This window comes from Drosophila gunungcola, chromosome 3R (genome assembly GCF_025200985.1).
Source record: "Drosophila gunungcola strain Sukarami chromosome 3R, Dgunungcola_SK_2, whole genome shotgun sequence".
NCBI classification, from domain to species: domain Eukaryota; kingdom Metazoa; phylum Arthropoda; class Insecta; order Diptera; family Drosophilidae; genus Drosophila; species Drosophila gunungcola.
Window position 1 is genome coordinate 9,267,262 of NC_069139.1, and position 25,972 is coordinate 9,293,233.

A 25,972-nucleotide genomic window follows, 5' to 3' on the forward strand; every position below is an offset into this window, starting at 1 on the left:
ATTCCCCCGACTGATTTGCCAGTAATTCAAACATCCTGGGGCCATATCTAATCGGAATTGCGGGCACTTCCTAAGGGGGCATTAATTACTCATTAGGTGACTATATGGCAATCGCAAAACACTTAAGTTAGAGGCTCTAGAGCTCGATATCCCCGCAAAAAACTCCTCAGTCAAGATTACCAAACGGAAGCGGCATTGAACCTATATACTCCACATACCATATACCATATAAGGCTGCCCAGGAGTCACACAATACACAAAAAACCGGAACATTATTAATTTACAAGCAATAAAGCGAAACGAACAACAAAACGAAGAAAGGCAACGGAAAAAAGTGAACAATGAGATGGAGATGGAGGAGTTGCAGGGCCAGAAGAGGCTAACAAGCCACAAGAGTCGACTAGTAGTGCAAGTGTTAAGAGAAATTGCAGCCGAGGATGCGGCTCTTCTGTTGAACGCACACCAGCACATCCAATTGGCAACAGGCATATGTATGTATGGCAATATAATGGACATGGACCGTACCATCCATACCTTACCATCCAACATCTGTTGCCAGCATCGATCGGATCGCTTGGCGTGGTAGGAGTACATAAGACCCGAAGACCCAGGCACCAATACCTGGAAACCAGTCTTGTCAGTATGCCAATGCCACATGCCAACTGGTTGTCCCGCTCTTTCGTTTGGCTTCCCAAGGCAGCATAGAAATGAACTCCAGTCCCGATCGTGGAGTGCCATACCCATACATCCTTAGGCAGAATGAACTCCGGGCAGTTGAGTGTTTGTGTGTGTGTGTGTGCGAGTGTGAGTGAGTGAGCGAGCAGCAAGGCCTAGGGTTCTCGAAAGCACCCTCGTACTCGTACTCGTACTCATACTCGTATTCGTATTCGCTGCCCTACTCGTACCCGTGCCCGTACGCGTACTCGTACTCGTACTCGTACTCGAACTCGAACACTCTGCGCGCACGATACTCCGCTCGGAAATGTCATTTGTCAATCACAGTGCGAGCGCAACGGTTGTCCGATCCGAGAGCTAACTGCCAGTTCAGCGGAGAACAGTAAGAGCGACAGTTAAGTTAGGACCTGCGATTCCGCCGATTCAAGTTTCGATTTAGCCAGGTTAGATAGTAAAACAAAAAAAAAAAATAAAAATAAACCGCCGTCGCCGCCTCAGTGTCTCAGTGTGCCAAAAGTGAAGTGCTAAATAACAAAAAAAATATATAAAGCGAACAACAAATATCCAAAATAAATAATGGATAGCATCAGCTCTGTGCCTTGGGCCAGTGCCGCCAGTGTCACCTGTCTCTCGTTGGACGTCAAATGCCACAGTTCCAGCGCCAAATTGAACTCGAGCTCCGTTTCCGCATCTCTAGAATCGCAAACGATGCGCCACATTGCGCATACGCAGCGTTGCATCAACAGGCTGACCTCGCTGATGGCCATGCTGCTGCTGGTCTTGCCATTGAATTTCACCCCGGGCCACAGCTGCGGTCCTGGCCGAGGACTGGGCCGTCATAGGGCGCGCAACCTGTACCCGCTGGTCCTCAAGCAGACCATACCCAATCTCTCCGAGTACACAAACGGCGCCTCCGGACCTCGGGAGGGCGAGATCCGGCGGGATTCGCCCAAATTCAAGGACCTGGTGCCGAACTACAACCGGGACATCCTTTTCCGCGACGAGGAGGGCACTGGAGCGGATCGTTTGATGAGCAAGGTAAGCCAACAAACCATACATCACAATTGACAGTGCTGGTGATATATCAAAAATTGGGAGATCCAACGTGACTTAGAAAGTTATTATTACCACCCAATATTAAGTCATGCAGGATGACTAATTATGTTAGTTTTTCCAAATGATTAATCCATGTTATGTTGTTCAAATCATATTACCATTATTCATGATTAACGTTCTATTAGTGTAAAGTGACACAATTAAATTAAGAAGCAATGAAAGAAAATATTATAAAACCAAGTCATAACCCTTGCTAACAATAAAATGACTAACACCTATATCAAATGAAATGTCAAGTTTCCGATATGAGCACGCTTGTTAGTCTATAGCAATAGAAACAAATCAATCGGAAATTTTGTGGCTTGTAGTACGGCACTCAGATGGAATTTTCATAGCTGATATTGCCCCGATTTCTGGGGCTACAGCCATGTCTATATAGACTGCTGGGTTCCGTTCTGGGGCTAGGCTAATTCCATCCCTATTGCGCACTGCCCTCATATTTTGCCCACCCGTGAACACAAATTCAGTTGTCAAATTAGCAATCGCTAATCGCTGGCGCTGGTGTGGTCGCTATCTAGCGATCGAGCCGATGGCGATGGCACGAGATTGTGCCACTCAGTGCCCATTGATAAACGCTACGTGGCGGAAAAGTGCCCAATCATCGGCTCGCATTGGCTATTTCACAAACTTTATGGCTGCGAGCCATAAAGGCGGGCAAAAAAAAATATCGCATTAGTTTTGAGCATTGGCCATTATGATTAATTATGCATCTTATCGCAGTGCTGCACTTATTTCGCCAGTGCCAAATAACAGGAAGCCCGATACTTGAAAGCCAAGGGGACGAAAGGTAGATAGCGCACTGAATTCCAGGCAACTGAGCCATAAAGCTGCCAAGCGGTCCCAAATCCAAACAAACAAATGTCGCGTTCAACAACCTCAGGCCCAATCGATCCGGGGATCATCATTGCAAATAGTTCAATCAACATTGTGTTCGTTCGCCAGCGTTCGAATGCACTTTCCGTTTCGCGCTGAACAACAAACAGGGTATCGAGTGCGGGGGATTACGAGTGCCGGTGTTTACCAGGTTTTCACTTAACCACCACTCCGCCGCCCCCCCCCTCATGTCTGTGCCCCCAAAACGAGGCACGCGAGCATTTGCCGCCTATCACCGGCGTTTGTCTGATAAGCGGACGGCAGCAAAGTAGCCCGTTTGCCAATACACACGCGTACTATCCACCAGATAGTCACTCTGTGTTTGCCAACATGTGTAGCTATATGCTGGCACCGAAAAAAAATAAGTTCACCTTGAAACAATCAAGATCAATATTTTATACGAATTTTTAATTTAGTTTTGAATTTTGTATTTTTAAGTTTATTGCTAGACTTCTATATTGAAATATTGTTAACAAAATTGTAATATCTGGTATCTTTTAATTCTCATTTATACATGTCTTTATTGTATTGTATTATATTACAACCCGAAAAAGAGAACATTCTGATTTTCTAATCAAAATCGGTAAATCTTTGAACATTTAAAATTATCTTTCTGTGCAAGTACTTGAAGGTTGTGCTATATCGCTGGCAGAAAAATGTATGTTAAGACGCCGGCTAAGGCGAGGAATAGCAATATCTTATCGCCCTAAAAACGGGGGAGGAAGGGGAGGGGCCGGGAAAGCTAAGAGGGGATGGCCACTCGCTGGGGGGTTGGTTGGGTTTTAAAGTGCAAAACAGCTAGACAGCTAAACAGCTAAAACAAGTGGTTAATGCCACAGCAGTTCCAATTAGCCAACAGTGTGGCGGTTGCAATACCGTCGACAGACTGGTCAACAGTCAAGCCCCCCTAAGAGGGCCGACATTAAAGTGGCTGATATACAATATAATCGGCACGCTTCTCATGGGCACGGTCGCTTATCTGGCAGTTTTTTGTTATTTTAATGAAATTTTAAGTGCTAAGCAGGTGTAAAAATAACCTTATTATTGATAAGCTTCATAAACAGGCTATTAAACTTTTATGGTGGACTTCCAGTTTCCTTGGCCACGATTTAAGGTTGAACAACACGACTTTAATCAAAACTATGAGGAGACAGATTACGGCTGTCAACCGAATAATATAGTTGATTTAAGATTATAATATAACACTATTGCTATAATGACTTTCACTATATCGACTTATGGTGTAGTTATGGTGTTAGTCAGTTGTTAGTGGTTCCCGGTAAAGATTCAGATCTCTAAGATCTGATTTTACTGTACTCGAACCACACTCGAATAATCCACATGTCGAAACAGTTGTTGGCCGACTAGAGTTTCACTCGAAAAACTTTTCCCAAATTGCCTTTTGCAACTGCCACGCGCCCATCGGGGGACTCTAAATGGCTGGCCAGCGATTTAGCCATTTAGCCATTTCAGATGTTACCTTGAATTTGATATGCAATCAGAAGGTATCGCAGCCTTTTCTAGAAACTGGCGAACAATTAACAGTTGCTCGCACGGCAGCAGTATCGCAGTGACACCAAAGGCCAAGGTCCTTCGGGCATTTGACTAAACGGCCAAGGACACTCGGGGCCCATAAAAATCCTGTTGTTCGCCGAGGCAAATATTTACAACGGCAACTGTTCCGCTACCGAAGTGCCATTCCCATTGCCATTGCCATTGCCAGTGACATTGAGATTTTCAGATTTTCAGTATTTCAGTTTTTGAGGACCAGCAGCGCAACTAAAACGCATTTTATGTGGATTCGGATTTGGATGTGGCTATCAGACCGAGTGACTTACTGGCCGCTGTGCGTGAATTTTTCAGCCGGTAAACAATTCGTTGTGGCCATTTAAAACGCTCACACAACGGACTGCTAACTGTGTGTCCCTGACTGTTTCTGTGGGGTGAGTGGGTGTGTTTTGTGCAGTTTGTTGCATAAACGAATTGCGAAATTGCATTTCAGCAATGGGCATAAAGTGGCAAAACCCAAAGAGCATCGTAAAGTGCTGAAGCTTATGACAAGTCATTGGCTGAGGTAATTACAGGCAAATGTGTCTAGGGAACACGCCTTTTCGGTGCCAACTGAAGTATCTCGAATGCCACGGGATTAGACAAGCAGCAGAAACCGCAGCGGACAGATGGATGTGGCTGTCGATGTGGATGTGTCTGTGGCTGTGGATGGACAAAAGAATGCGTCAAAAGCCGCAGCATAAGTTCTAAAATTTCATAAATTGTAGCAACAATGGGGCTGAGGGCAAAGCCAATGGGTAATCCGATATGATTATTGACATGCATGCAGCAGTCCCAGTCCCAGTCCTACTCCTCCGACTTCATTCTCTGCTCTTCCAGACATGCACATCAACATCACCATCAAATCAACTCAAATCAAATCAAATCAAAGTAAGCCCTCAGCCCAAGGAATTTTAATAGAGCATTATGACTCAAAATTGATCCTATTATGACAAAAAACCAAAAAAAAAAAAAAAACTAAAGAAGAAAACGCTGGGCGGGATGATGTCAGAGCTTTAGTTTCAGTTTTCCATTGCCAAAAAAACTCAAATCAAATCACGTCAAATGCTGCGATAAGCAAAACATCAGCCAATTTCGTGGGAACATTCCTGCGGGCAACAAAGTAATCAAACTTATCAAACAAACATCAGTCAGGCAAAGTGGACAAATCGCCAAAGTCCCCATCGCCATCCAAAAAACCCATATAAAGCGGAGTGTCCCTGCTCGTTCCGCATTCGCGCTGTTTGTTTTGCTTTTGTGCGAGATGCTTTTATATTATTATTAATCAATTTGATACTTTTACGAGGGCACTCAAGCGCGAATGTTCAAGGATTTGTTGGCCCAAAATGCCATCGATATTTGCTCTGCCTTTTGGCTCTGCCTCTGTCTCTGTCTCTGGCTCTGACTTTTGCTTTATTTGCATAAAACTTTTATGAACTTACGCCGGAGGAGATGGCGATCAGAGATCGCGTCGCGGCTATCACATTACTGCTGGGCGAGTGACTCACATTTCACATGGCTCTGGCTCCTCTCAATTCCTGCAAGTCATTGGAACATTGGAGCATTGGAGCATTGGAGCATTGAAGCCCAAAGCCCCGCGAAGCCCCATCCTCGCTGGCCCATCAGTGCCAATGTGCGGCTCATAACTCATCATCAAAGTTAATCACACATCAGGGATTATGGCGCTTATCATTTAAGACCCGGCCCGAACTCTCGGCTTTTACCTGTGACTGCTGAGACTTAAACTGAGACTGAGCCTGAGACTGGGACTCCTCCAAATGACTTTTGCTGATCGCCGGGGGGACATTAAATGTGGCAGGCAGACGCGAGGCAGGTGAGGCAATAGGCCACAACTGAGATTTAATTTACGATTTCTGCAAATTAATAGCATTTAATTAATAACAATAAAATGACGCCTTCCTCTTATGGACATTTATTTGACGCGAGATTTACGAGCGTTTGTAATGCGTTGGGGGGGGGGGGCTACAAAATTGAATAAATAAACATTTTTACAAGTAAATGGTATGAGGAACAAACTTACCAAGCGTCAGCCAACACATTCTTTAAAGAAATGCTTCAAAGTGGTAAAAATTCAATTAGCAGCCATACAGCAATCTTAATCCCCCATTAATCCAATAAAGGTTTCCACTTTTTAATGCCCTGCCATTTATAATCGAAACAAAAAGCGAAAACAAACAGACAGGAGCAAACTTCGGACCCTGAGTGTGCGGCGATCTCACTCGAGATTCCGTAAACACAGTCCGTTTCCAATTAATTAAAGCTTCAGACGCTGGACTGTCCCTTTTCGCTTTTCCCATTTTATTTCTGTTTCTGTCGATATTCGATTTTTGCGCTGTAATAATTGCGCTGCCAGCGCATCGTAAACAATCAAAGACCGCCGCTAATTCTAACGAAGAGAGCTGTGAATAGATTTGCAACACAAATAAACAGTGAATGGAGCTGCGGATTGGCATTGGCCCTGGAGCCCATTGCACTTGAATCAATCAGGGGATCCATAACAGTTCGCCAATTAAGTGAGGAAATCTGTGTGCTCAAGTGGGCCACACAGGGCGTTAAAAGACGAGAGGCATTCCAGATCCAGATCCAGACTCCAGAATCCGAGAAACCCTAAGTTGCCACCTAAGTGGCGGCCCCTCAAGTGGCCCACCTCAGTCCCCGTTGACACACATATCGCATACTATACCTACACACTATACACATCGGGTGGGTGACGTGATTTCTTCGGAGTTTCTCCTTGCTCGTCTTGTTTTTTTTTTTTTTTTTTTTTGACTATATCCTGTGTCGCTTCCTCAGTTGTAAGTTTTCGCTTCCTCTGCGATCGCAATCAGTGCCGGGAATCAAAGGATATGCCATATCTGCTTACACCATAGAGCACGTGCATCGGAATATGGTAAAAAAAAAAGGGGTGACTCTGACTCCCCTGGCTGCGGTAACTTAATGCGCACTTGAATTATGTCGTTAAATTGTGTCGTTTCCTAATCGTCGGTTTCCCTGGGGTACCGAGTAATCCGAGACCATTGCAAAAAAAAAAAAAAAAAAAAAAAAACAGGCACTGGCATGGGATGGGCCTGGCCAAAACAAACAAAGCCCCCAAACTTGTCTCCGGGTGCGAGGAGCGGGCTATTAAGCCAACTTGACTTGGCCAACTCGTCTTGGCTTGTCTTGTCTTGTCTTGGCTACGGCCTAATGATGATGAGTGCCTAATAATCTGCGTGCCATAATAATTTCGCCCGACCATTAAAAGCGTCAAATTGGCAGCCAGCCAGACAATTTAAATCAATAAAACTGCAGTCGCGCGGCCATTAAAAACGCATCAGTCGAAATGGTGGGGGTATAAAAAAGAAAAAAAACTAAAACCGAAATAGCCAAATTTGAGGTGGAAAGCTGTAGGCAATCGAATGCAGTCCCGTGTAAACACACGCACACACAATGGGGCGTGGTCGGATTTCTGATTTTCCCCTTTTCGGGGTAATGGTTGGGCAAAGTTCACACCTTGTTGAATGTCTAATTAATGCAGCTTTTTGGTTGGGAAGGGAAGGGGCTATGTATATGGGTATGGGTATGGGTATGCGTATGGGTATGGGTATGGAATGGGGGTTTTCCGATGCCCCGAGATGCCCGGGCACGGGCTTATTTACACTTGACGCTGTTGTCTAACGGCCACTTACCAGGCACACACATTATTTAGCCATCTTTTTGGGCTGCCGACGCCGTGTATCCGTAAATGTTTACCTTACGCACCCGTCGGCAAACGAACTGGGAGTTCGTATCCCAGGGCCCTGGAATATGCGATCTATAAGAACCGAGTTTCGAGATCCCAGATCCCAGATGCCAGATCCCAGATCTGAGATCTGAGCCGGCCGTTGTTTGTTCATTGCGCGTCCAGCGCATCGATTCGAATTCGAGCTCAATGCATTAGCATGTTGGGTAAACATCGTTGGCAGTGCTTAAGACAAAAGCGTTTGTCTTTCCCCCAACCATAGCTCAATGGATATATCCATACACATGTCCATATCCATCCTCTGTTTGTCGTTACGCTTTTTGTGCTCATTAGCACGGCTTGGCTCTTGGCTTTCGACTCTCGACTCACGACTCTCGACTGGTTAAGCCTTTTAATAAAGCAAAGTTGCACTGCTGCAGGGTTGGCGTAGGCAAATATCATTGAACTCTTCCCGGAATGCGGCCTGCCACTGCCACTGCCACTGCCGCTGCCACCTCAATTTGCCACAGTTGCGAGTGCTCCGCAGCTGTGTGACAAATTTGGCAGCTCTGTTTTGGCCAAATAATAGCAAACACAGGCCGCTACAGATCCACACCTCATCAAAACATAAGCCCAAAAGGGCAAAAACTGATCGCTGTGGTTTGTCAAAAAAGAAAAAAAGAAACAAAAAAGAAAAAAGGATCTCTGTGGCGCAAATTGATTTTACGGCTCGAATTCTGTTTGCCCACAAAGGCAACATCCTGTCAACCGGGCTCTGTCCGTTGATAATTGATTTTGCGGCCGACTCAATCTTTAAGATACTTTGTTGCCGTCTTGGTAATTTTTTTTTTCTTATTTCGGATCTCAAATATTTGCATAGACTTATTCGAATCCTTTTCTGCTTGGCTGGCATATTTATTTCCACCCCAATCCTCTACTTCACAAAAAATCAAATGGAAACGAGCCGACAAACGGATGAGCACCCACCACATTGGCAAACAAAGCGTAAGCATTTTCATATTATCGACAGGAAAAACAAAGAGTGAAAAGGGAGAAAATAAAAGGTCTATCTTCGAGTTCGAGTTCGAGTTTGAGCGTGGGTTAGGGTCACCATGGAGGGTCAGTGTTTGAATTGCGCGTAAGCATGGGCAAATAAGCCTTTGGCCAAAAGGGAACTGGGCAAACACGATCGCCTGTTTGTTGAGGTTGCAGCAACAGGTTCAAAGGATGCGGCCAAAAAGGGCAGACTCACAGATCGGGAAAGGTGGGTGCACTTGGAAAAAAAATGCCTACCCCGATTTGAGTACATTCGTAGTGGTTTAGTTCCAAAATAATGGCTTTTTTGAAATCGGATTAAGTCAAAAATGATTTTAGGAGAATTCCTGGTGGCAATTATAAACGCACCTTTGATTTTGTAAATTTTTGGGTTTCTAACATTTATTTATTTTATAATACGCAGTAAAACAATTTAATTATTGTAAAAACCAAAAAAAAAAATAAAACACTTTGGGATTTCCACACTTTCCTATTAGGCAGACACAAAATTCTAGACAAATGGTCATTGTTTTTTTTTTTTCAATAAAAAATATTCCTTAAAAATGCGAAAACAAAAAATTTGTTTTTGATTTTTTCGTTCTTAAATTTTTGTGTTAAGTGTATTAGTAAACCGAGATACATATATGTCAGTCCCCACTGAAGACCAAGCAAAAATGAACGCGTTGTGCCCTTTGGGCCACCGGAATGAACGCCCGCATGCCACGCCCCTCACAAGCACTATATCCATCTCGCTTGCACGTGTGCGTGGTATATACCACGCAGTGGTGAATTAAACATGGCGTCTGGCGCTGGCCTGGCTATTAACAATACCTAATGCCTAATCGATCTCCATCTCCACTCTCTGCCCTTTTCAGCGCTGCAAGGAGAAGCTGAACGTGCTGGCCTACTCGGTGATGAACGAGTGGCCCGGCATCCGCCTGCTGGTCACCGAGAGCTGGGACGAGGATTACCAGCACGGGCAGGAGTCGCTGCACTACGAGGGCCGGGCGGTGACCATCGCCACCTCCGACCGCGACCAGTCCAAGTACGGCATGCTGGCCCGCCTGGCCGTCGAGGCCGGCTTCGACTGGGTCTCCTACGTCAGCCGGCGCCACATCTACTGCTCCGTCAAGTCAGGTAATTGTCCACATAATTTACTTAATCGTGGGAAGGGGCCCCTAATGGGCTTACGCTTTGACATTCATGATTTGGTCATTATTCATAGCGGGCAGTTTTCCGGTTTTGTGGTTTTACCAATGTTATGCAACCAGCTATTCCGTTTATTGAAAATGTCATTACATCTAAGATTAATCTTAAACTATTACTCACATTTGTAATCTTTAACTTTGCTTAGACAGAAAAATAGAAGATAGTTGGTAATAAATAGTAATGAAAAATTTACTTGAATAGTCATCTCATGATTCAAAGCTAAACAAAATATTTTTATGCGAAAAACAAGTTAGGGAATTCCAAAATTTAGTGTTCTTACAGATACAAAACTGAAGTATTTAAAGTAATTTATTAAACAAGTTTATGTCTAATAGATTTATTTGGCGTATTTTTTTTTAGATTAGCTTATACTCAAAGCTGATGAGCAATAACAACTGCTTTTAATTAGATGTAGTTACTCATTTTAGGAAAGACCTTAGAAATGACTGAAGCTGTTTCAAGTTAGTTCATCTGTAGGAAGTAATAAGCCCTGGGTGAGGTGCTGGGTGATGGGTGGGCCTGCTCAGTTAGCCAGAAGTGACACTAACAAGCGTAATTTCGCATGTTTCGTACTGGCGATCGCTAAGCTGACAGGCGTTGGCAAATTTCAGCCGCTCGCCCTGCACTTCGCATCCGCCAAATTGGCCACGGCTGCTGCAGTGCCTGTGCCTGTGCCTGTGCCTGTGCCTGTGCCTGTCCAAAGTGGCAAGATCGAAAGGGGAATAAGCAGCAACAAGCGGCAACAAAGTCCGAAAACCGGACTCTGGGAACTGGGGACTGGACCCGAGACTCGGCTCCAGAGGCGGCAACCACCACTAACCGCATGGCTGTTGTTTTGACATGTTTAGGTTTGCGCCTGTCAAATTAAACGAATTGATGATACGACACCCAAAGCGTTTCTCAGGCAGCAGCAGTGGCCAAGAAACGGAGAAGCAGGCAACAGAAACAGGCAACAGGCAACGGGCAACGGGCAACAGCAACGGGGCAAAGATGAATTAAATGCCGGGCTAAAACCTGAGCGCGGGCCTAATTGAAAAAAAAACACTGAAACCGAACGGCCAGCAAGTTAGCATCATCAGTTAAGACGGGCCTGGCTGCGGCTGCTCAAAGTGTGTATCTGTGAGCTGCCATTATGGCCAGCAACCAGTTTTCCCCGAAACATAACGAAACTGCCCCAAAGACCGAGAAGAAAATGCTTTTGGCCCGGGCCCGATCAGCCAACCAAAAACGGGCCAAGACAATTAAGTTTTCTTGCCAACATTTGCTCTATCTCTCTCTCTCTCTCTCTCTCTCTCTCTCTATCTCTTCTTTGGCCTTTTATTTTTTCTCGATTTTTGCATTTCTTTAGCGGCTTTACAGGGATTTTCCCTTTCAAGTTTCCCCCCACACACTCACACACAAAACAGACACTTTGGGTGCGACTGGCTGTCAGTTGTTCATTTAATTTCCATGTACAATTACAAGAGATGCCACGCCTCTTTCCCACACACGCAGTCAGTCGAGTCACAATATTGTGACTTTTGGTGGCGGCCCATAAAGATTGCAGGATGGCAGGACAAAGGATCAGAAGGGAAGGGAAAGGGGAAGGGGAAGGGGAAAGGGAAAGGAAACCGAGCCGAGTGTCCTTGCTCATTGCATCTAATTGCTTATGAAAGGAGCCGCCGCCGTTAGTTTTTGAACCTGGATCCTGCTGTCATCCTGGGCCCTCTCACACTCTCCTCTTGGGCAATATCAAAAGGTCGGCCGACGAACAAGTGGCAAGCAGGCGGCCATCCAGCCACATGTGTGTGTGTGGTCCATTGGTCCTCTGCTCCTGCTCGAAAACCATGTGTTCCCACTGCTGCTGCTGCTGCTGCTGCTGCTGCGAGCTATCAATAAATTACGGGGCGATTGATTGCTGATAGGCCGTTGCACATAAACCACGGGCTTATGACAGTTTTGGCACAGCATTCGCTGCGCCTCGAGTTCGCTGCCTAAGTCTTTCGTTTGGGGGTCTAAACAGCAGCAGCAGCAGCAGCAGCGGCAGCAGCAGCACGACGACGAAGAGTAATGGCTGTAAACCTTTTTGTCGACACTAATTTTTTTTTTCTTCTTTTATTTTTTTGTTCTTTGCTGTTGTTGTTGGTGTGTCGCGCGCGCGCGCATTAAAGCCCCCAAGCGCGTGTTGTTGTTGTTGCTGTTCGTGTTTCTTTTGCTGTTGTTGCATGTTCATGTTAATGCTGTCCAAACGATCAGTCACCAAGCCAACAACAAGCGGCTGTCCTCTGTTTTGTAATAATTTATCAGTTTAGTCTTCACAACAAAGATAAAATAACGATAATTTTAACCACTTTAATGGTTTATTAATTTATGACCCTTCAAGTTCTTCACTTTCCACTCACCGCCGTCGACGAGGCCTGAGATTTTTCTTTTTTGTCCCTCTTTTACATTTTTGGTTTTGGTTTTGGTTTTGGTTTCTGTTTCTGTTTCGTTTTCTGTTTGGGTTTTTGTGCCTTTGCCTGTTTTGGTTGAAGGTAGATTTCACACCAATTTTTCTTGTTACTACCGCGCTTCCTCTCCGTTGCCTTTTGTGTCCACTCGATTCTTTTGGGCCCTATACCGATTACTACTACCAACTTCGAACCCGATCCCGATCCCGATCCCACTGCCCGTCCCCATCGATTATGGGTTTTATAGACCGCTGGCCATATGTATTTAATCCGATTTTTATTGTTTCTACACTTTTGTGTGTCCGCCCGTCTGTGTTTACCAAATGCATCAATGGGAATTTCGAGCTGGCAACTGGGAAGGTGCATTTTCTTTGGAATTCCATTGGCAGCGGCTGCGGCAGCCGCAACAAGGCCATTTTATGGCCACTCATTATAATAAAGCGCGCGGTTAGTGGTCGCCTTTGGTCTGGAATTTTTAATTTGAATTTTACAAGCACAGCAGCAGCAGCAGCAGCAGCAGCAGCAGCAGCGGCATCAGCAGCATTAGTGGCGGCGCTTCGGGTGTGAAGGCCCCCAGAGAAAGTTCTACAAAATGCATCCCGATTTTTCCAGATCCACCTGGGTGGGCCCCTGTTCGGCCCTGCAATGCGATACCCATTAATGATGATTAATGTGGCCTGCGCTTCGATTATTGTTTGGGTGGGTTGCAGCATGTTCGGTAATTGCCAACAGGTTGCCAAAAAGGTTGGGAAAACAAACCACGAACTGCTACCTGGCCCATCCCCCTTTTTTTCTGTATTTTTTCTGTATTTTTTTTTTGCCAGTATGGGATTCCTAAGCCGCTTTGGCTCGAGTTCGGCTTGGGATGATGCTGGTGCTGATGCTGAGATGCTGATCCCACGGCTAATCTTGTAGGAAAAACAAGATCACAATTTTTGTGCAAACCGAAACAAAAACACGTCGGCCGCTTGTTATTGATATGCCTGGTGGTAGATTGCAGATTGCTGATCTCAGATCTCCGATCTCTGTGTTCCCCGATCGCATTATGTTACTGGCTTGTTGGCGAGCCGCAAAAGGCAGTCCTAGTCCTTTCAGTCCTTTCGGGCCCATTGTTTCACATTGGGCTGCAACGGGCCAGCCCCGGATCTGTGAAAACCTTTTTGACTTGTTGGGCTTGGCAATTGGATGCTTAACGCCAAATTAGATTAGCAAACTAATGCCATTACCTGGGCGAGCAAGCTATCTGGAAATCAGAAATAGCATTTAAATTTTGGGATTGTTTAGTTTTTGTAAAAGGCACTTTTTTATGCAAGATTACAAAATCTTTAAATCTAAAACAACCAAACAACCATATTTTGAACTTAACTTTATTTTGATGGTACTTAGTCTTGTTTATAATAAAGGAAATAAGACTTAAAATAAAATCAAACTATTTTTGGGGCTTAGTTTTAAAGAAGAACCACAAAATCTGGAAACTGGCAAAGATTTGTTGCCAAATCTGTAAAAATCCAGAACCTATAATCAAATTTTTTTCAAAGCATTATTAAACCCGTGAAACATATATATTTTTTAAGATTTAATTGTTCAATCCTTTTGAAGCGTATCTTTCTAACCACATGCTTTCCTTGCCTTCTTGCAGATTCCTCGATCAGCTCCCACGTGCACGGCTGCTTCACTCCGGAGAGCACGGCGCTGCTGGAGAGCGGAGTCCAGAAGCCGCTCGGTGAGCTCTCCATCGGAGACCGAGTCCTGAGCATGGCCGCCAACGGACAGGCCGTCTTCAGCGAGGTGATCCTCTTCATGGACCGCAACCTGGAGCAGATGCAGAACTTTGTGCAGCTGCACACGGACGGTGGGGCCGTGCTGACGGTGACGCCGGCTCATTTGGTGAGCGTTTGGCAGCCGGAGCGAAAGGAGCTGGCCTTCGTGTTTGCGGATCGCGTGGTGGAGCAGAACCAGGTGCTCGTCCGGGATGCGGAGACGGGCGAGCTGAGACCCCAGCGCGTCGTCCGGGTGGGCAGTGTGCGCAGCAAGGGCGTGGTGGCGCCCCTTACCCGCGAGGGCACCATTGTGGTCAACTCGGTGGCCGCCAGTTGCTATGCGGTGATCGACAGCCAGTCGCTGGCCCACTGGGGTCTGGCCCCCATGCGTCTTCTGTCCACGCTGGAGGCGTGGCTGCCCGCCAAGGAGCAGCTGCACAGTTCGCCGAAGGTGGTGACCCAAGCGGAGCGGCAGAATGGCATCCACTGGTATGCCAATGCCCTCTACAAGGTCAAGGATTACGTGCTGCCGCAGAGCTGGCGCCACGATTGAGCATTCCCTGGCCGCGATCCACGATCCTGTATTGTATTATATCCTGTAGTTATGTATATGCCTAATGATTGATGTATTTCAATGTTGAATATCGTTTATAATCGATCGTACTATTTATTTACCACAAACAACAAAACAAACACCCACAAAACACCCCACCCAAGCGATAAAGCAAAGAGCTATTGGAAAAGAAATCAAAAACGATAACAATAACGAAAACGAAAACAAAAACAAAAACAAAAAAAAACACTGTTAAACGTCCCCGACTTGTTGTTTTTGCAAACATTTTAGCTATAAGTAGGCAATCCTCGGCGCAGATCCTTAAATGAAAAGAAACGTACATACACCTTTTTTTCAATCGGCAAACTCCCGAAGAACACAGACGACTGTTACTGTATATTATAATGGAATTGAATTGCATAATTTATTGAGGTGAGGCGGCGAGTTCAAGCCATTGGATATAAATATATCGTACTTTGTATATAGAAGAAGCATTATAGTGACTGAATACTTTATTGTAATTGTGTATATAATACTTATTAGTTAACTGCGTATTTATACTTAATATTTAATGAAATATAATGAAATTGTTTGATAAATGCAAGTGTGTTTTCGTTGGTATTTATTAAAGTTACTGGGAAATTAAAAGAAATACGGTGTTCAATAAAGGAGAACTTTTTTAAAAGTTTTGAATTTTAGCCGGCATTGTTATACAAACATACGGTCACATTGGAGAAAGAGCTGCCAACCTGAGAAATGTCAGCTGATTATTGAAAAACTATCGACTATCGATGTTTAATGGAAATATCGATAATATTAACTTTGCTTGCCCCACCTCTACTTTATATTTATTTCTTTTCAAATTTTTTTTTTGTGTTTAATTTTAAGTTGAGCCCAGAAAAGATTATACAGGAACAATTTACGTCCCGAACTTTCAATAAAACCCCTGCGTATTCTACTGCCATCCTCCAGTTATCCTGGAAACAAAAAATGAATGTTTGCCGATTGTGTCTGGCAAAAGAAGCAGATTTTGCTGTTTTCGGTAATGGCACGGCTGCCCTGAGGATAATGGCCTGCACATCGCTGGAGATCGAGCCCGGTGACGGTCTGCCACAGCACATATGCCCTGCCTGTCGGCTACGCCTGGAGGAGATGCACTGCTTCCGGCGGCGATGCCATGCGGCCGATCGACGTCTGAGGCGCCACAAGGCGCTGCAGCGGCAGGGGGTCAAATTCAAACTGGAGGAGATGGGCGAGGAGCACGCTGCCCTGCAGGACGTGGCAGGATGCACAGCGACAGCCTGCTCGGAGAGCAATGCCCAGTGGCGCCTGCAGGCTGCCCAGCTCATTCGCACCGAGATCGATGCCTACAAAAAGGAGCTCCTCAGCACCAGCAAACAGGCTGTACGGGCGGAAATCGAACTGGAGCTCCGCACGGAACTGGAGGAGGTGATCCTGGCCGAGGCCAAGAAGCAGTTGCGCCTGAGCGTCCTCGACGACGTCTTCTACGAACTGGAGCGCTACTTTGTGCGCAAGCGCAACGAGACGGCCTTCGGGCAGGTCAATGAAACCGAGAGCATAGCCTCCGACTCCGAGATTCGGATGGGCTCGAGCAGTCAGCTGGCTGAAGACCAATCCGATGGATTCTACGAAGCCGAGGCTGGCGAGGATCTAGTGGAATCCAAAGATATAAGCGTGGTGGAGCTACTGGGCAAGTTTTATCTTTTTTTCCCAGTTACCTTTGTGACATCGTATTTATCTTACAATACATACTTATTTACAGACGATGAACCAGAGACCAGCAGTCAGGCAGCACCCGCACCTCTGGATGCCGTACCCATGGTCGAGATTAACATGAACGACCCCCAGCTGAGTCATCTACGCGAGGAGTTCAACAAAGACGCCTTTCTGGACACTTCAAAGTCTCCCAAGAAGATTGTGAAAACCCCGTCCCCTAGGCGCAAGAAAGTCCGATTTGAAATCCCCAAGAAGACGCCCGAGAAAATCTGCGGGAAGCACAGGTCCTGGACAAAAAGATACTCCCAGGTGCCCGCCGACTCCGCCAGTTGTGTGCGCTGCCGTCTCAGGGGAGCGGATAAGCTTAATAACTCAGTGTCCTAACCAGCAATGCTGTTTTCAAAAATGTGTTTAACTCTATTTCGCATATTTAATTTTTTCAAAACTGCTGTTTTAACGTATATCTACTAAGAATTTTTCTGTGCACGTATGTTACTAAAAGATACTTAAACTAAGCCATTTGTTCAAACTGGTTTGCTGAAAACAAATTAATTTTATGCTCTCCTTGCATTCTCAATGTCTCCATATAGAATAGGTATGTGTTCCACAATTTGGAAAACTTAGATTTTAATTTAAAAACAAATTAAATATTTGTATTTAAACAAAACTTTTGTATACGTGTTAAGTGCCTATATTTATTTATATATGATTTTCAAGGTTTAATTAAAAAATATGAAAATGGGAAATCAAAAATAAAATAACATTTGGTAAGAACTTTCTTTTAGATAACTTTCAAAAATGTAATTTTAAATTAAATGAACAAACGTTATTACTGTATATTTGCGTCGAAAAAGTTTCAGAAAATTCTACAGCAGAAAAAAAAAACGCAGTCTAAATAATATTGAACTTGATTTGCTTAAAAATAAATTTGTTGGCCTTTAAAAAACCAACAATGTTTACATTTTATTTTAAACATCTATTTAAAAAAAGGTGTGGCTGTGTTGGCTTGCATTTGACCATAAAGTAGGTATTTTTTGCCGACCTGGTTGCGGTCACACTAATGCGATGTCCAGAGACGCCACCGAGTAAATAAGTTGGAATATCCAAAAACAGCCGATTCCATGGACGCGCCGGCGTCGTATCCCGATTTGGCGACCCTCTGCCGCCTGTGCCTCAAGGAGCACCAGGATGCGTACGCGATCTTCGAGGAGGACGACTCGCAGCTCTCAATTCGCGTGCGTCTGATGGCCTGCGTCGCTCTGGACGCCAAGGCGGCGGACAGCCTGCCCAAGAGGATCTGCCAGGAGTGTCGTTACCAGCTGGAGAAGTCCTTCCTCTTCCGTCAGCGCTGCCAGGCGTCGGAGAAGAAGCTGCGCAAGCACATCCGCCTCCTGGGCCTGGGCAAGCGGAGTCGCGTCTTCTCCAAGGATCCCAATGACTACGACGAGGACGAGCTGGAGTTCGAGGACTCCATTGCGTTCATCGAAGGGCAGGACAAGGTGCGGAAGCTGCAGGACGACAAGTGGCGCGAGGAGTTCAAGGAGGAGCAGGCGGCGGAGTTCAACAAGCGGCTGGTCAAGTCCCGCCTGGAACTGCGGGCCAAACTGACCACCGAGATACGCAAGGGGCTGGCGGAGGAGGTGCGCAGCGAGGTGCGGGACGAGTTGGCGGAGGAGGTGCGCAGCCAGGTGCGGGAGGAGCTGCGCCACGAGGTCAGCGAGGAAATGCGCAAGGAGCAGCTGGCCATGCTCTTGGGCGAACTAGAGGTGTACCTGGCCGAGAAGAAGGCCGGTCAGTGGGAGCCCTTGGAAGGATCTGAGCCAGAGTCAAAGGCGCAGGTGAAGGAAGATTCCTCCTCGTCCAGGCACAAGCTGAAGCTTTCTCCCAAGCGGCGCCTCAGCTCAACCAGCAAGCCACAGGCGCCACAGCCCATGAAAGAGGAAAAGAACGAGGAATTTATACTGGAGTGCAATTCAGAGCCTTTGGCTGCTAGCGAAGTCAACCTCGACACACTCGAACTGGAGGAAGTAGTGCCCACGGAGGGCGGAAACGACTTCGGAGACATGGTCGATACGGTGCGCACTGAGGATGGAGATATTTACATTATCAACTCGAACAGTTCGGAGGATCAGAAGCCCGACTCCGCACCCGAATTCGACCAGGACGACGGCATTACCTCCTACAACAGTGAGTGGGAAACTCTGGCAAAAGTGCTTACTTTTAAACTAATTGAACCCTTAACTTAGTCAAGGAAGACGGCGAGATTCAGTTCAGTGGCGAGAAGACGGAGGAAATCGAAGATGTGGTTGTGTTTAACCTGGATGCAGAGATGTCTGAAGAGCAGCAGGTCTTTAAATTTGACGAGAATGTCATTATTGTGGTAATTAACTATTTGCTTTTGTAGTATATTTATTTTAAACGGATGTATCGCCTTTTCAGGAAAAGGAGCCGGACAAAAGGGACGAGCAGTTGCCCGCAAAACGCAAAAAATCGAGTGACTTTGTGTTTAAGCAGGCGTCAGATTGCCCTCAACCAAAAGCCGGCAGAGTAACGGACACGGTGAAATCCTTTCAGTGCCATCTGTGCCCGGTGGCCTTTGCCACGCAGAAACTTCTGACGCGCCACCACAATACGCACATCAAAGGCCTTAAAAGCGGCAAGGGCGGCACGCTCAAGTGTCCCAGCTGCTCGTTGCAGCTGTCCTGCGCCAGCTCCCTCAAACGCCACATGATCATCCACACTGGCTTGAAGCCTTTCAAGTGCAGCGAGTGCGATTCGTCCTTCTCGCAGCGCGAAGTGCTCAAGCGGCACATGGATATCCATACGGGAGCAAAGCGCCACCAGTGCCCCCAATGCTCGAGCTGCTTCGCCCAGAAGTCCAACCTGCAGCAGCACATCGGCCGAGTGCACATGGGCAACTCGCGGACGCACAAATGCCACCTGTGCCAGCGGAGCTTCAACCATGTTTCGGGCCTGAGCCGCCACCTGGTCACGCACGCCGGCGTTATGTTCTCCTGCAAACAGTGCGGCCGGCAGTTCAACGATCGCAGTGCTGTCCAGCGTCATGTGACGACAATGCACAAGGTCAAGAGCAAGTCCGCGGACTACATATCTGAGCCCGAGATCAGTGAAACCGAGTTCCAGGCTGTGTAGAGCAAGAGTAGAATAGTCACTGACGTTGTGAGAAACCAAGACAATTACTTCACCTAAAAAACTTCAACCTTGCTCTGAATATTTTACAATTTTATTCGCGAACTTAAAGTGCTCACAACAGTTGGCACCAAATATCATCAACGTGATAGTTTTAAAACATTGAGAAAACATGCAGCGTTAAACAGTTTAGCTAACAAATACAAATCGGAACATTTGGAACAGCTCCGTAACAGGATACCAATATAGCTAGACGTACATTTTACAATATCTTTTAATAAATACCACATAAGACGATGTACAATATGATAGGCAAATACACGTATTTTTAATAAACTCAACGCCTCTACGAATACTTTAAACTTAAGCTAAACGCCAGAGAACGGTAATCAAAATGCGCTTTAGAGAAAACGAATGGTCATGCCCGCCATTCGAATGCAAAATGCAATGAATAATATTTTCTTGTATAATCGGAAGCGCTTTTCAAATGAGATTGCCTAGGGAAACAAGTCTGCACCGACTTCCCTCCTCCGGAAATCGAAACCGTTTAACATGCTTGGTTAATGCGTTATAAAGCCAATAACAATCCAATATGCACCCTAGCCTACTAATCGGAACAATATCCTTAATAACGACCAAGTTTCTAACTCCTGCGACCCATCATCTGCCGCTGCTAGTCGGAGTTGGTCAGCGAGCTGCGCTGCGATTCCAGGGTGTTTGAGTCGTGTCGCTGGCGCAGCACCCGCGTCTGACTGGCGGGCAACTTGGAGAAGTCCTTCATTACGTTCTTGTACGTCTCGTCCTCCCCGTTGTACTCATCGTTGGGTCCAATCTCGTCATTTAGCTGTGTCAATCGGAGTCTGCAAAAAAAAACTTAGTCAGTGCCTAAGCCAAGCCTGGGGTTATGCCACTCACAGTGTTACTATGTCGGCGTTTTCCTGGTCAACCGCAATGTCCAGCGCCTTCTTGCCGTCACTGGAGGCCAGGTCGTAGGCAGCCTTGTGCTTCAGCAGCAGATAAACCTGGGCGATGTGGCCCTTGGCCGTGGATATGTGCAGGGCACTGTAGCCCAGCTCGTCCACCGCATCAATGGCGGCTCCGTTCAGGAGCAAGAACTCGCAGGCCATCACGGAGCCGGAGATCACGGCCTGGTGCAGGAACGATCGCTGCCTGTCTTGGGGATTCTTCCAGACCTTGTCAGCACCCAGGGCGAAGGCCATGCACATGACCGGCAGATTGTGCACCACCGAGGCCATGTACAGCAGCTGATTGGCGTCCAGTTGCGAGAAGGGCAGCTCCTCCGGGGTCTCCGCATCCGACTCGCCATCGGTGCTCTCCTGATCACTGCCCAGAATACCCGGAGTCTCCAGTCTGTCCAGGGCCAAGTCATCGCCGATCACCAGCAAATCGTCGCGCGAGATGCTCAGCGACATCGAAGGAATGTTGATAGATTCGTCATCATCGTCGTCGTCCAACTCGTCGCCCGTCTTGGCCGTGTTATAGATGCTCGGATCGTCGCTCAAGGTTTTGGGAAGCGGTCGCTGTTTTTGCCTTCGCCGCAGCTTCTTCACCGCCCACTTGCGGGTGCCGCCCAGCGAGAGGGTGGCCCGCTTGGCGACGCCACTGACGGCACTTTCTGCATCCTCCACCACGCCGCCACTGTCTATGCTCAGGACCTCGGCCGTCTCGCTGGCCAGCAGCTCCTGCGGCTTGGGCATGCCGCACACAAACCGCCGCTCCACATATTTGGCCTTTATCCAGGCTTCGCGCACACCGATCTCGCACTGCTCCGTGGGCTTCTTGAGGGCACAGTCATCGCCGACGCGTGCCTCGTAGATGCGGTTCACCACCTCGTTGCCCAGCTCCATCATCACCTTCACGTTCTCCGTCTCCCAGGCATCCAGCGTCAGGGAACGCACCTTGCTGTAGTGGACGCCCAGGCTGCGATGCACGCCGGAGCACTCGATGCACAGCGTGATGCCCAGGTTAATGGAGGCCCAGCGCGGTTCGGGGCTCCTGCAGTCGCAGCAATAGGCGTTGCCCGGTATCTTCAGGAACTCCTCCCAGTGGCTGCGGGACATTGATATCAATACAATATAGTTAGTACAAGGGGAACTTGCAAGATGAATCAAACATACATTCTACGCTTTGCGGGCAGAGCGTTGTTGGGTGTGTTCGTCGATTGTGGTCGCGAGTGATGCGTGGAGTCATGCTGGATGGCTGCACCGATGCTGTGCTGCAGTGCGGAAATCCACAGGGAGAGCATGTCGGCGGAGTCGGCCTGCAGGATGTGAGATCTGGGGAAGGGAATTTTGTATTTATGGCAAATCACACACACACACACACACACATCGAGTACTCACTTGGTCGGCGAGATGACCTCGAAGCAGAAGCGGCGGTCGCCCTCGTTCACCGGACGCACGCTGCAGATGCGCAGGTCCTCCATGACTGAGAACGAGTCCTCGTTGCTGCGTTTTCTGCAATGCGAATCCAAATCACTTCAGCGTACGGCCACACACATCACATCATTACACACCACACAACAAAAACATCACAAAATCAAAATGTTGCAAACGAAAAGAAGACGATTGATTAACTAAGCAAGCAGATGGGATGGCATTTCGGGATGTACAATACAAAAATACAAAATGAGAAGCAGTAGCAGTAGTTAGCGCCTAACAAACGCGCACCCACCTGTAGACAAGCTGGTTGTCGCTGAGGTAGAACCATCGTCGGCACCAGGTCTTGAAGCCCTTCGACTTCTTCTTGAACAGGTAGCCCTCGATCTTGTTGGAGGTGCTGTTGGTGTTCGAGTCGCAGTAGCGATTCACGCTCATGTGGCGGTTCTGCATGGCCTTCTCCAGCTGCTGGTAATCGCCGCGCAGCGCGTTCAAATCCTCGCTGATGTTCTTGAAGAACTCGTCGAAGTCGTTGCACAGGTCGAAGCCCTGGTGGTAGTAGGTCACGCACGCCTGATAGTAGTCCAACAGCTGCCGAAAAAAGAGCAGAGGAGACCAGCATGAAAACGTGCTTTCGCCCAAGTATAGCAGCTATTGTTCTCGTTTCCCACCGCACCGCAACGACGGCAACAGCGTCAGCGACAGCGACAATCCAGCTCCGAGCTCTCCTGATAGACAACTGAGGCGCATTGGCCAGCGCACAACTGACTCAACATGCTGATCAATGGTTTTAGATATGAAACGCACACAAATGCACATTGATATCACAACGGTGACGTCATAAGCATAATAAACCCCAGCAACTTATTTGATTAGTGGTCGCGGGCCACTTCATTCATGGCATTGATGGCACTCGGGGCAGATAAGCGATATCTGGCGGCACCTTGGCACCCTCCCTTTCCTTACCGTGGACAGTATGGAGGGGACCTTGCGAGCCTGCGCCAAAGTTATGTAGTTGACATAGTCCAGAGCGGTGTGTTGGAAGCACGACTTGGAGGCGGAAAGGATATTGGCAGCCTCCTGCATCTCCTGCGGTCGGTTTTTACTAGCCTGTAAATAAGAAAAGTAACTCTTAGCTCCAGTAAACATATATATTCTCGAACAGTAGCCCCAACCCACCTGTGCGTTTTTGATCAACGCATTGTCATAGCCCTCGGAAACCTTGAGAAAATGTCCCTTGTAGTCCTTCACCTGGTTGATGTCGTCTTTGACAAACACACTGAGATTTTTCAGCACCGTGCGACTAGCCTGATCCAACAGAATGGTGTGGAACTTGTTCATCTCCTGCAAGACAATCGGGATTTATAGTTTATATATATAGCATAAGAAAGCTACCAGGAAGGAGCCAAACCTGAAAGCAGTGAATCAGCTTCCCCAGCGCATTGTGCGCGTTCTTGTTGTCGAGAAAGTGCTGCTGCAGATCCCACAAGGACATGGCAAAGGCGCTATAGAGATACACAAGAATTCGGAGAATCGATGCCCATAAATATGCATGAGGATGGAAAATGGCGCAGTGAGTTGTTTACCTCTGGTTCTTGACATACTCCTTGCCCGAGTCCACGGCCACATTGCACAGCTTGATGATTTTCTCCAGACGCTGCTCCAAGTGCTCGATGTCGCTCTCCTCCTTGGACACAAATTGTCTGGCGAAAGGCAAATTGAAAACGTTAGCACAATCTTGTCGAGATGTAAACAAAAGATGGGCTTCGGCATGAATAAACTGGCGATTAGAATGGCCTCTGACTGGCTGACTGGCTGACTGGCTTGCTGGCTGGCTGAGCAGGGTAAATATAATCATCCAGCTTAATCAAAGAAGTTATCGCGCGGGGGGGCAACAAATGGGCAAAGGGTATGGGGCCGACACTCTGCCTCTGTTTATGTTGACACTTTTAATTTATGCGGACTTATTAAAGCGCTGTTTGCGCTTCCAATTGAAGACGACTCGCCACAAAATAGAGCCCGTCCGGGGACAAGTTTTTGTATCGTCGGGTATTTCTCCCCTTTTCCCCTGTGCCATCCATCGATTTCTCGTGCATTGCTTTTGTCTTAACAGTGTATTCAGTCTCTTAACGTACTCTATCAGAGTACTCTATCAGAGGGTATTGTTATTCTTGTAACTTTGTGTTCCTTAACTTTGTATTCATTGTACTTTTTCGAAGGGTGATATAATTTGGAGCAGCAGTTTGTACTTAATATCTGCGAAACCTTATACTATAGTTACTCTGGATCAGTTTTTTGAACAGTAATAAGCAGATAATAAGCCATGACCTTCAATATATGAATTTCAACAAACGTAATTCGAAAGCTATATATTGTTGAAGTTGCCATAGAGACGATTGAGTCAAAGGCGCATAATGCCATTGTTTCTGATGATAATTATTATAAACTCAGCAGTTTATCGACTATATATTATTATATTAAATGTATTACAAAGCTCTTGATCTATAAAGTTATATTATTATTATAAAGTTTTGGGCTGCCAAAGTCGCGATGATCGAAAAATAATACTTCAGCAAGGGTATTCTAAGCTCCAGACCCCGAAGATAACCTTTATTTCCGGTTTCCTCCAAACACAATCTACTGCAGGTGGTTAAAGAAGTGGGGATTTGACTGCTCTTAAACGAGTTATAGCCGCTTTTGAGCACCATTCATGGGGGAAAGCTTTGTCTTTGGGCGCGATTAGTGGAGACAATTGGGCATTTCGGGTGAAATCTTATCAATCAGCAGCGAACATGGAGACGATACAGACGAGAGCATCGACAATTAGCTGCGAAAAAGGGGGGGAGGCTCATTTGAACATTCCACAGTGCTGACGAGACAAAGTTTGTTCGATGGATGATTAAGCCGCGTTTTCAGGTGGGAGGGGGCAAATGGGGGGGATGGGTCTGCCTTGGAGAGGTGGGTAATGGTGGGCTGTATCTGGTTTTTGATTGCAACCAGTCACGCTACATAAAAACAATGCAAATCTCAGTCAAGAGTGAAAATCTAGGGGGTGATGAGGGATGAGGGCATGATGATATCCACCTGAATCTGGGCGAATCCTTCAGGCATTCCTCGAACTCAATGGTGGCGCGCATTTTGACCACGAAACACGGAACACACGCACGCAGCACTTGCACTGTTGGCTATTTTGCTAATTGAGGCCTGTGAATTTTTTTTGGCCTGTTGCTTTTTTGCCTTCCTGGCTGGAGATTTCGATTGCCGATTTTTGAGGGCGGCTCTGGAGAACTTAATTGCGGACAGCCGAGGATTAAGGATCGGCTTGCATCGTCCACATTGGACGCCACACTTGTTAAGCACTGGCCCTAATTAGCCAAACTCGCCGATTTACGCGATTTGGGGCCAAATTAACGAAAATTACACTGCGCGCAGAGACAACAATTAAACCGTCTCACTTTCTACTCGAATAGTGTGGCCGCGTCTATTGCGGCAAAACATCCTACAGCATCAAATGGTCACACACTTTGGCGGGACAATTTGGTTTTACCATTTTTTTTTTAAATTTGGGAATTTAGTTTTCGTTACTTTTCTAAAAACTTTTCTTTTTGAGAATACCGTTTAAACAGCTGCTCTTGCTTCTTAAAAAAGTTTAAATTGCTTTAATGCTTAAGAGATTAACGTTATAGATTTAAAACTTCTGATTTATTAAAATATTAAAGGGAAAATCACTTGCAAAGTCAGTTTATCTTTCCCTGTTAGAATTTTTT

At 46.6% G+C, this 25,972-nt stretch overlaps 4 protein-coding genes across 8 annotated transcripts; 3 read left to right on the forward strand and 1 right to left on the reverse strand.

Annotated features, from left to right (window-relative positions):
- The first annotated feature begins 924 nt into the window (after nucleotides 1-924).
- Nucleotides 925-15,169, forward strand: LOC128265095 (protein hedgehog). The gene is made up of 3 exons (XM_053000915.1): nucleotides 925-1,713; nucleotides 9,844-10,105; nucleotides 14,246-15,169. Exons 1-3 carry the CDS (start codon nucleotides 1,252-1,254, stop codon nucleotides 14,917-14,919), a joined length of 1,398 nt encoding a protein of 465 aa, XP_052856875.1. The 5' UTR covers nucleotides 925-1,251; the 3' UTR covers nucleotides 14,920-15,169.
- Nucleotides 15,170-15,753: 584 nt separating this feature from the next.
- On the forward strand, nucleotides 15,754-17,247 carry LOC128252917 (uncharacterized). The gene is made up of 2 exons (XM_052981134.1): nucleotides 15,754-16,630; nucleotides 16,703-17,247. The coding sequence occupies exons 1-2, from the start codon at nucleotides 15,910-15,912 to the stop codon at nucleotides 17,038-17,040; spliced, it is 1,059 nt and encodes a 352-aa protein (XP_052837094.1). The 5' UTR covers nucleotides 15,754-15,909; the 3' UTR covers nucleotides 17,041-17,247.
- Nucleotides 17,248-17,705: 458 nt separating this feature from the next.
- On the forward strand, nucleotides 17,706-20,147 carry LOC128255575 (zinc finger protein 286A). Of its 2 annotated transcripts, XM_052985251.1 has the most exons (4): nucleotides 17,706-18,308; nucleotides 18,345-18,843; nucleotides 18,903-19,036; nucleotides 19,096-20,147. In XM_052985251.1, the coding sequence occupies exons 1-4, from the start codon at nucleotides 17,778-17,780 to the stop codon at nucleotides 19,807-19,809; spliced, it is 1,878 nt and encodes a 625-aa protein (XP_052841211.1). In that variant the 5' UTR covers nucleotides 17,706-17,777; the 3' UTR covers nucleotides 19,810-20,147. The 2 variants fall into 2 exon arrangements, with proteins under 2 accessions (XP_052841211.1, XP_052841203.1); XM_052985243.1 differs by having other exon boundaries at nucleotides 17,706-18,843.
- LOC128255547 (arf-GAP with coiled-coil, ANK repeat and PH domain-containing protein 2) lies at nucleotides 19,879-25,683 on the reverse strand. Of its 4 annotated transcripts, none has more exons than XM_052985216.1 (10): nucleotides 25,290-25,683; nucleotides 23,792-23,908; nucleotides 23,617-23,710; nucleotides 23,385-23,549; nucleotides 23,172-23,315; nucleotides 22,501-22,796; nucleotides 22,170-22,283; nucleotides 21,945-22,103; nucleotides 20,722-21,876; nucleotides 19,879-20,666 (listed from the first exon to the last, which is right to left on the reverse strand). In XM_052985216.1, exons 1-10 carry the CDS (start codon nucleotides 25,340-25,342, stop codon nucleotides 20,480-20,482), a joined length of 2,484 nt encoding a protein of 827 aa, XP_052841176.1. In that variant the 5' UTR covers nucleotides 25,343-25,683; the 3' UTR covers nucleotides 19,879-20,479. The 4 variants fall into 4 exon arrangements, with proteins under 4 accessions (XP_052841176.1, XP_052841168.1, XP_052841192.1 ...); XM_052985208.1 differs by having other exon boundaries at nucleotides 22,170-22,304; XM_052985232.1 differs by lacking the exons at nucleotides 23,172-23,315; nucleotides 23,385-23,549; nucleotides 23,617-23,710; nucleotides 23,792-23,908; nucleotides 25,290-25,683 and adding an exon at nucleotides 22,882-23,101 and having other exon boundaries at nucleotides 22,170-22,304.
- Nucleotides 25,684-25,972: the final 289 nt, after the last annotated feature.